The sequence below is a fragment of the Dipodomys ordii genome, unplaced genomic scaffold (assembly GCF_000151885.1).
Source record: "Dipodomys ordii isolate 6190 unplaced genomic scaffold, Dord_2.0 Scaffold31, whole genome shotgun sequence".
Classification (NCBI taxonomy): Eukaryota; Metazoa; Chordata; class Mammalia; order Rodentia; family Heteromyidae; genus Dipodomys; species Dipodomys ordii.
Genome location: NW_012267247.1, coordinates 11332091 through 11342456, shown reverse-complemented (window position 1 = coordinate 11342456; position 10366 = coordinate 11332091). Strand labels below are relative to the sequence as shown.

General features: G+C 40.5%; 1 protein-coding gene across 1 annotated transcript in view; it reads left to right on the top strand.

The window, feature by feature from the left end:
• The window catches only part of Zswim7 (zinc finger, SWIM-type containing 7), a 12354-nt gene extending 2248 nt beyond the window's left edge, over window positions 1-10106 (top strand). Inside the window, exons 2-4 of the mRNA XM_013016347.1 lie at window positions 3100-3202; window positions 8562-8666; window positions 9689-10106. Coding sequence (XP_012871801.1) covers window positions 3100-3202; window positions 8562-8666; window positions 9689-9793 — 313 coding nt within the window. The 3' untranslated portion in view covers window positions 9794-10106. The remainder of the gene's footprint in view (window positions 1-3099; window positions 3203-8561; window positions 8667-9688) is intronic.
• The last annotated feature ends 260 nt before the right edge of the window (window positions 10107-10366 follow it).

The following is a 10366-nucleotide window of genomic DNA, read 5'->3' as shown; positions in this document are numbered from 1 at the left end:
TTTTTTTTTTTTGTCGGTCATGGGGATTGAACTCTGGGCCTGGGCGCTGTCCCTCAGCTCTTCAGCTCAAGGCTAGTGCTCTACCACTTGAGCTATACAACGCCACTTCCAGTTTTCTGGTGGTTTATTGGAAAAAGAGTTTCACAGACTTTCCTGCCTAGGCTGGCTTTGAACCACAATCCTCAGATCTCAGCCTCCTGAGTAGCTAGGATTACAGGTGTGAGCCACTGGTGCCTGGCTTTCATTTGGTTTTTGAGATAAGCTGTCTATGTAGCCTAGGCTGGTCTCAAACACATGATCCTCCTGCCTCAGCCTCCCAGCAACAATACAGAAATCAAGTACTATTCCCCTTTATATTGCAAAATCCAAAAATATAATTATACTCTTAATACCAATAAAAAAGTAAAAAGTACTGAGAAAGAAATTCCATTTATTGCATGTATACACATTTAAATATGCCTTTAAATTCCTAAAGATGGATTTAGATAGTGTAACTCAATAGAAGAGAGCTTGCCAGACATGTACAAGGTTCTGGGTTCAATCACCAGCCAGTGGTTACCTTAAAAGGAAGGAAGATGGTGGATTTAGAGAAAGGCTTTAATGTTTTCTCTATTTCCTTTTTGGCTGGGGTGCTGTCCCTGAGCCTCACTGTGCTCAAGACTAGTGCTCCACTTGAGCCACAGGGCCTCTTCTGGCTTTCCTGAGTAGTTTATTGGAGATGAGCGTCTCATGGGGACTTGACTACCCGGGGTTGGCTTCAAACCTTGATCCTCAGATCTCAGCCTCCTGAGTAGTTAGGATTATAGCTGAGAACCACCAGCACCTGGCTTGTTTTCTCTATTTCTCTTATTTCTTAGATTTTTTTTTTTTTTCGGTCGTGGGGCCTGAACTCTGGGCCTGGGCGCTGTCCCTCAGCTCTTCAGCTCAAGGCAAGCGCTCTATCACTTGAGCTACAGTGCCACTTCCAGTTTTATACTTTATGACAGAAAAATGAATGACCACTTTAAAAACAAAAAAAGAGAGGACAAATAATAAAACAACACAAATAGCCAAAAGCTTTGGTTGGAAAATGATAAATCTTATGGTGACCATAAAAATGAAAAATAAGGGCTGGGAAGGTGGCTCAGTGGTAGAGCACTTGCCTTGCATGCCTGAGGCCCTGGGTTCGATTCCTCAGCACCACATAAGCAAAGAGAAAAAAGCCAGAAGTGGCACTGTGGCTCAAGTGGTAGAGCGCTAGCCTTGAGCTGAAGAGCTGAGGGACAGCGCCCAGGCCCAGAGTTCCGGCCCCCCCACCGGCCCAAAAAAAAAAAAAAGAAAGAAAAATAATAAGACAGCTTTTTGCTGTGTGTGGATGGCTAATATCTATAATCCTAACTACTCAGGAGGCTAAGATTTGAGGAGGAAGGATCATAGCTAACAAGGTCAGGAAAATCCATGAGTCCTTCATCTCTAATTAACCACCAAAAAACCATAAGTGGAGGTGTGGTTCAAGTGGTAGTACCTAGGCCATGAAATCAAGCCCCAATCCTGGCAAATAATAATAATAATACAGCTTTTCACCTACAAAACTAGCTATCACAGAATAATGTGTTGGGAAGTACATGAAGAAATAACTGATACATGGTAGGAATGTAAATTGGAAGGTAACCTGGAAACAGGCAATATAGCTTTTAAAATACATTGTCTTCAATACATAGTCTACCTACAAGAATGTACCCCAAGGAAGTAATCATAGTACTCATTAACATTTGACAGTGAGCTTACTCATCCAGTATTGTTTATGATAGCAACAAAGCAAAACAAAAAATCTTGGCAACAATTTAACCAAAAAATACTTGAGGAGAATTCTTTGAGGCCATTAAGAGTGATATAGAAAATATTAACTCATTCAAGAAATGTTCATAATAGGTCATAAAAATAGAAAAACATAGATTTAAAAAGTTCTAAAATTTGGGCTGGGAAGGTGGCTCAGTGGTAGAGCGCTTGCCTTGCATGCCTGAGGCCCTGGGTTCAATTCCTCAGCACCACATAAGCAAAAAGAAAAAAGCCGGAAGTGGCGCTGTGGCTCAAGTGGTAGAGTGCTAGCCTTGAGCTGAAGAGCTGAGGGACAGCACCCAGGCCCAGAGTTCAGGCCCCATGACCGAAACCCCCCCCCACAAAAAAAGTTCTAAAATTTATTATCTCGGCTAAGGTTCTCATTAAGTTTTATTTTTATGGACTAAATCTTTGTATGTTTAATTGAAAAACTCAAAAGCATTCCTTCCTACCTCCCCAATAGTTTTATATATGAGACTAGTCTTTAAAAAGACAATGAAGAAATATACCTATTATATCTTCTAATTTATAAAAACAATAACATGTAGATGTGTCCTCATATGTACATATGCATGTGTGTGCAGAAACATTAACAGGAAAGAAACTGATAAATTCATGTGCTAGGGGTGTAGCTGAGTTGTTTGTGCTTAGCATGCGTGAAGCACTTTGTTCAATCCCCTGAACCAAACAAAAAAAAAAAAGAAATGCATATGACTGCCAAAGAGATTAAAGGAAGGTGGGCAGAAAAGAAGGAAGCAACACAAAAGATTCTAAAAATGGCTTCTTTATCTGCAATAGTTTAGTCACTTTAAAAAAAAAAAAAAAGAAAAAGTGGCTGGGAAGGTGGCTTAGTGGTAGAGTGCTTGCCTTGTATGCATGAGGCCCTGGGTTCGATTCCTCAGCACCACATAAGCAGAAAAAGCCAGAAGTGGCGCTGTGGCTCAAGTGGTAGAGCACTAGCCTTGAGCTGAAGAGCTGAGGGACAGCGCCCAGGCCCAGCGTTCAGGCTTACTACTGGAAAAAGACCACCTGAAATAAACAAGATTTTAAGTCTATTCTAGGGGGCCCTTGAGTAATTTTTTTCAAATGGGTTTTTAAGAATCATTAAGTATGAATGGGTTGGGGGTGTAGCTCAACGCTAGAATGCTTCATAGCAGGCACAAGTCCTGTGTCTAACTCCCAGCATTAAAAAAAAAAATTGTCAAGGACGGTGATTGTTCAGGTCAAGTTATTGAGATGACTAAAGTCAGACCCTCTAATCGAAGCCTTTGTATTTCCCAGGCTGAAGTTTATCTTTGGCTCATCAGCCATCCAGGCCTTGGACCTAGTTGATCGACAGTCTGTCACTTTGATCTCATCGCCCAGTGGACGTTGTGTTTACCAGGTAGATGTTTGGAGGTGGGGATGATCTTAAGAAAAAACCCTAAGACACAAATCTCTTTATGAATTTCTGAAAGCTGCAACCTTCTTGAAGTTTTTCCTGGGGCACTGAAAATTTTTGAGCCAATTTAGTAAAATTAACATAAATAATTTTACTTACTTGACAAAACTATACTGCTATGATATAAAATAATGTTTTGATGCATGTACACCTCCTGAGAGAGCTTAAAGCAGGCTATTAGTGTTTCTATCTCACATACTCATTTTTTGTGATAAAAACACTTAAAATGTACTTTTAGGAAATGTCCAAGTATACAATGCTTTGTTATTAATGATAGTCATAATATTGTATAATAGATCCAAACTTACTCTTCCTGCATAACTGAATTTTTTTTTTTAAATTTTTTTGGTCATGGGGCCTGAACTCTGGGCCTGGGTGCTGTCCCTCAGCTCTTCAGCTCAAGGCAAGCGCTCTACCACTTGAGCCACAGCACCACTTTCAGTTTTCTGGTGGTTTATTGGAGATAAGAGTCTCACAGACTTTCCTCCCCCAGCTGGCTGTGATCCTCAGATCTCAGCCTTCTGAGTAGCTAGGATTACAGGCTTGAGTCACTGGCACCCAGCTAACTGAAATTGTTGACCAATATTTCCTTAATTTCTTCTTCTCTACCCCTAGTTTCTTGGAAACCACTATTCTACTTTCTTGCTTCTATGGGTTCAACTAGTTTAGAAATCCATATGAGATCATGTGCATTTTTCCTTCTTTGCTGGTTTATATCACAATATAGTCTCACTAGGCATTTAGTAATTAAATATGACCTATTAACTATACTCACTATCATTGTATGGATCTAACAATAATGTAGAAGAGGCTCATCTGTTGTCCAGGCTTTGCTGAAGACTAGGCTGGGAGAGATTTTTTTTATTGGATTCTGATTTATTTACAATGAACCTCTTAGCACTTAGACTGTATCAATTAACTCATTGAGAAACCATAGCAGTTAATTCCTGGGTAGTAAATGAATTGGGGAAAGCTTACTTTGAGAATATGTGCCTTTGCTTAGTGAGTTAACCTGCCATTCCACATTGTAGCCTAAGTTTATTGACCTGGAAAAACACCAGGTGTTTCATTAAGGAAAATGGAGTACATTTGGATGCTATAGTTACAGTTAAAACTTTTGTTTGGTATTTTCCTACTCAGAAGAGACTATCTGGAAGGAGCATTTTCTCATGGTGAATAATCAGTCTCTTAATAATCAGTTCCTTAATATATTATTTGTATATGAAGAGGTATTTCTGTTTTATTGTTTATGTAGTTAAAATACTGAAAACTCCAGAACTGTGCCTTGACTCAGAATTTTGGTCTCAGTTGCATTTGTAAGTGTAACACTTGACCTGGGTAAGCACATCCTTACCATCCTCCATTTCTGTGATCTCATTGTTAGTTACATCTTAAAGTTCTTGTTTAATTTTTTAAAATTAACTTAGTGTCCCTTTCTGTTTTGGTAGTCAACATGAATTGTGAATTGTTTAGCTTTCTGTCATTCACATCTTATGTTATAAAAGAGTTAAATTCCTAGGTCTGCGGTTGTCAGCATGGGCTTTAAATTAAGTGAAATTATAGAAATCTACAAGTTCACATTAACCTTAATGGTTGATTTGTCTAGTAATACGGTAAGGATTTAGCTTCATTCAGAGGTTGTATACAGTAATAAAAGCTGTGTCACCTATCACCTTGATACCCCACTAGTTATCTTTCCATAAATCAACCTTTATTCTCATAGGTCAGCCCGCATAAACTTACCTCCAGGTATAATGTGTACTTATTCTAAAGTCATCATTTTGTTGCTGAGTTGCTTTTGAGAAACTTGGTTCACTTAGGAAGGGAGATAGTTGGTCAGGAGAAGCTAAGGAATGCCACAAGAACAGTGACCTCCAAATATGACAGACTTACAAAAACGGAGGTTTACATCCACTTGTGTATGAAAAGTTGATTGCAGCTGTGCTCCAAATCACATTTATTCAGGATCTCAGTTTTGGTGAATTAATATGTGGAGTGTTGTAGAAGTCATAGCAGAGAGAAAAGAACATGATATGCTACAAGTTTCTGCTTGGCTATTTACATTGCATTTGTTAATGGAAGTCACTTAGCCAGTGTATTTTTAGTAAGACAAGAATGAATAATCTTTTCTCCAGAGAGTAGTGCCAAACAGAAGAATAAATAATACAGCTTGGGCTGGGAAGGTGGCTCAGTGGTAGAGCACTTGAATTGCATGCCTGAGGCCCTGGGTTCGATTTCTCAGCACCACATAAGCAAAAAAAGAAAAAAGCCGGAAATGGCACTGTGGCTCAAGTGGTAGAGCGCTAGCCTTGAGCTGAAGAGCTGAGGGACAGCGCCCAGGCCCAGAGTTCAGGCCCACGACCAGACCCCCCCCAAAAAAAATTTAAAAAATAATGCAGCTTGAGACTACAAAGTATCTTAAGAGACTTGGAGCAGTCATAAAATAAGAACTAAGCCAGGCATCAGTGGCTCATACTTATAATCTTTTTTACTCAAGACACTGAGATTTGAGAATCACAGTTCAGAGCCAGCACTCGCACACAAATCCTTCAGATTCTTATTTCCAATTAGCCTGTAAAAAGCTGGAAGTGGAGCTGTGGCCTGAGTGGTAGAACACTAGCCTTGAGGGAGATAATGAGTTCAAGCTCCAGTGCTAGCGCACGCACACACTCTCTCTCTCCCTCTCTCTCTCTCTGTCTCTCTCTCTCTCTCTCTCACACACACACACACACACACACACACAAAACTGGGGCTGGGAATGGGGCTTAGTGGTAGAATGGTTACCTAGCATGTATGAAGATTTGATTTCTCAGAACCACATAAGAGAAAAAGCTGGAAGTGGTGCTGTGGCTCAAGTGGTAGAGCACTAGCTTTGAGCACAGAGAAGCTCATGGCCATAGCGTAGGCCCTGAGTCCTCAAGCCCCAGGATCTGAAAAAAATAAAATAAAATAAATAAAACTGTACCTGTGAATTGATGATTGCAGACATGGGCTGCCCTCCTTGGAACGTAACTGAAGTCATAGCAGACTTCCTCCAGAGAGGTTTCTACAAGTCTAGTCATGGTCTTGAGTATCTTTTTTTTCCCTGCATATTTCTTTTCTAAAATCTCATTTTTTGGGGGGAGAAACATTCCAGATTATGAATGGAAGTACTAGGCACAATTCCTGTAAAAGAAGGTCATTTTTCCATTGAAGGGGAAGGAACTTCATTAAATTATCCCTAAGGTCAATTTCCAGTTTTGAACATTTTTAATGCAGATTTTTGCCTGATAAATTGGGTTCATTCATTGTTCACTGCTAGATTAAGAAGAAACAAACTTAAAATACTCTCTTTACTGTATTTACTGCCTCAAGCAGTTGAACACTTGAATTTGAATCTCAGTCAGCCTTTGAAGGAATCAGGCAAGAGGCTCTGTGAAATTTGCCCTGATCCCTATTCAGCATAGTCCAGGTAGCACTCAGATGGATTGAGGATCCACAACAAGAAGGAACCACTGAATGAATCATCTCTCAATACAGAATCAAAGGCTTATTACTCCTTACATTGAAATCTGGAAAGAAAAAGCATGGAAAATCACTAAAGGAAGAACTCTTAGCCATTAGTAAATAGTTTGGGCATCCAAGGATCAGTCATGTCACTTTGAATACTGGTGAGCTTTCTTTAGATTCCAACAGCAAAAAGTCTGCTATAATGCTGTCTCTCCAGTGAAAGTCTCCCAGATACATTGGAAACTTTCTCTGTTGATAATGAGTGGTATCCGAGACAAGTTATAACACAATAAGAAATATATAAGATGTGATTTTTAATACTCAATTTAAAACAGCTAAAATCCTTAATGGATACAGTAGTCATCTTACCCATCATTGGCCTTTCCTGGTCATCTAGCAACCCACAGTGAATTCTGTCAACTTGGTTAAAAAACTTCACCAAAATGGCTGTCTTGTGACCCATAAAACAAAAAGACCTGAATTTGCTATAATTCTTCAACAGTGAACATTACCAGTTGCCTTATTGTGTGGGGAGTAGGTTGAGCTGACATAATTTTTCTGTAAAAAACTTGACTTTTTTTTTTTTAGAGGTCATAGGGCTTGAACTCTGGGTTTGGGCTCTGTCCTTGCGCTCTTCAGCTCAAAGCTAGCACTCTACCACTTGAGCCACAGCAGCACTTCTGGTTTTCTATTGATTTATTGGAGGTAAGAGTCTCATTGACTTTCCTGCTCTGGCTGGCTTTGAACTGCGATCCTCAGATCTCAGCCTCCTGAGTAGCTAGGATTACAAGCTTGAGCCACTGATGCCCAGCTAAAACTTGACTTTTTCATTTAAATTACCATGTTAATTCCTAAACTAATTTGAAGGCTCTATGGTAAATTTGTGACAATTTATTGTGAACTAGTCCTTGGGTATTTCTGCTTCCCTTGAATACTAATAATAACCTTGTATTTCCAGTTTGGAAATTAGGAATGAAACTCTGTGTTAGTCAGCTGCCTATCAGTGTAACATGCCTGAAATGAATCAACTTGAAAGAAGAAAAGGTTTGTTTTGGCTCCCTGTTTGAGAGGTTTTAATCAAAGATTTTGGCTACTTGGTAGTAGAGACTTCTCCAACAAGTCTGTCTAATCACATACAAACAAATCTTACTTTATCTCTCTTTTAAAAAAATTCCTTGTGACTGCCATCAGCACTCCCACACACTTACCTGTGTTCGCCTTCCATCCCGAGAGATGAGCAGGCAGCTCTGGGCTTGCCTCTTCCTGAGACCTCCATCCTGAGCACTGAGTCATCCCTTTCACAAGATTCCTTGCTGTATTTACTCTTCTCACTCTCAAATGCTTTTCAAAAGTCCTTCTCTCCTTTTTTATCCCAAGACCTAGCCACTCTTTACCTGTTCCCATGCTTTCTTGAAGTATGTGATGGAAGCTTTAGCAATGTATGCACATGCTGTGAAATACCAAAGGCTAAGAAACCCCACAATGAAATGTGGATGAGAGACGCTTTCCCTTCACCTCTTTGGATATCCCTGGTATCAGCCCCATGAATCACTAGACATAGGAACAAAATGGTTTGTGAAGATGGTTTAACTAGCCTGAAACTCTTCAGTTTCATTGTCTAAAGTCCTAAAGGGCAGAGAGCATGCAGAGAGATGGGTGTGTCCATGCTGAAGGGAAGAGAAGAAAAGTTTCCCCCTTTGCATAAAATACTGCAGTTTTTTCCAGTGCAGTCTGCAGCACTGAGTCACCAGATGGATAAAGTCAGGGCGGGGTGGGGGTGAGGTCTGATCCCATCTGTTCTGTTTTTTTCTAGGTACTTGGAAGTTCTGGTAAAACATACACATGTTTGGCTTCTTGTCATTATTGTTCCTGTCCTGCATTTGCCTTCTCAGTGCTGCGGAAAAGTGACAGCCTACTGGTAAGGAAGGAAAGGCCGTTGACACTGTAGACAAATCAAGGGAGAAACTATCAGCCCTTATTTTGTGGTTTAAGAGTTTCACAAAATGGGAATTGTACTGTGTGTTGAAATAGTGGTTTCATGCCCTCATCTTCAGTCATCTCTCTGTGTCTAGCCTCCTGAAATGCAGTGTCATTTTTAGAATTACATAAATTTCCTGCTTTTTCATATAAAAGGCCACAGATGATGTTTTGGGGAGAACAACAGGGTGATCCTGGACATAGGTACTGGGAATTCAGGTGGCCCAACAAAAACAGGAACTAAATTGGATGCTGGCAACTGAATATCCCCAACTCGAGATAGGGCTTGTATGTTCTCGCTGCCTGAAAGGCAGGCTGGCACCTAACATGAGGCAGGAGTGCCTTTTCCTGTCCCTCTAAGCGTATGCTAATTTTATCAGTCTAGAGCATCAAGCAGGAACAGCACATATCCACACACTTATTCCATAGTGAAGGAAAGGCACTACCGTCCTAAGAGCTGGGTGCTATTTCTTAAGTCTTGACAAAGAAGAAAATAATAGGGTCTGCCCCATTCTTCCACTTCTTTTACACTGTTAGCTTCTAAAACATCTCTTGGGAACATCTCTTGCCAGGTTGGCTATCCCATTTCTCAGAAGGCCACTGTCTTTAACTGATGAATCATAAGTATGTTTCCTCAACTTCCAACCCTGCCCCACCCCAGAAATATGACAGTGGTTAAAGGAATAGCCCATAGTTTCTGAACATATGGATAAAACAGGGTTAAGTGCTGTCCTCAAGGCGTGGTTGTCAAATTTAAATGAGATCATCTGTGAGGAGAGCTGAGCAGCCTTGCAGTGAGTGCCGCAAGGAACAGTAGCCAGTGCTATGATGGCTTTTTGAAGGCAAGGAGGAGCCTTAGCTGAAAGCACAGACCACTTCCTCATCCTCTTCTTAGAGGGTGATAATGACACTGGTCAGCTGTGGCCCTGTCTGTTCCTAATAAGTTTGTGCTTTGTATTCCAGTGCAAGCATCTCTTGGCAGTTTATCTTTGTCAGGTTATGAGGGCCTGCCAGCAGGTCAGTGTCTCTGACAAGCAACTGACTGACATGCTGATGGAGAAGAAATGAGAAGCAAGAAAAGTGCAGATGGAACATCATCCTTGAAAACAAAAGCCCATCAAGAACTGCATTTAACATGTCACAGATCACAAGAAAAAGAAGTGAAAGTGATCATCCAGAGACTTCTTGTTAGTGTCCCTTTTCTTTGATAGGCTTCAGGAGGGACTTTGGGTGGGAGGTGTGAGATATGGAGGGTATGTGTATAGCTTGGAACCCTGTGCAGTCTTCTCATGGAAACTCGTCTCTACAGGAATTGAGTATTGCATATTCAAAGAAATATCATGCTGTATTCACAACATGGACTTTTTTTCTGTGTGTGTATTGATACGGACACTTGAACTCAGGCCTCTGTGCTCTTGCTTGTCATTTTCACTCAAAGCTGGTGCTCTACTACTTGAGTCACACCTCCACTTCGGGAGATGAGTCTCTTAGACTTTTCTGTCAGGTTGACTTCAAACCATGATCCTTAGATCTCAGCCTCCTGAGTAGCTAGGATTACAGGCATAAACCACAGGTGCCTAGCTTACAACATAGATATTTGACTAAATTACTAGTAATTCAGTTTCACAAACTTTTTTCCTG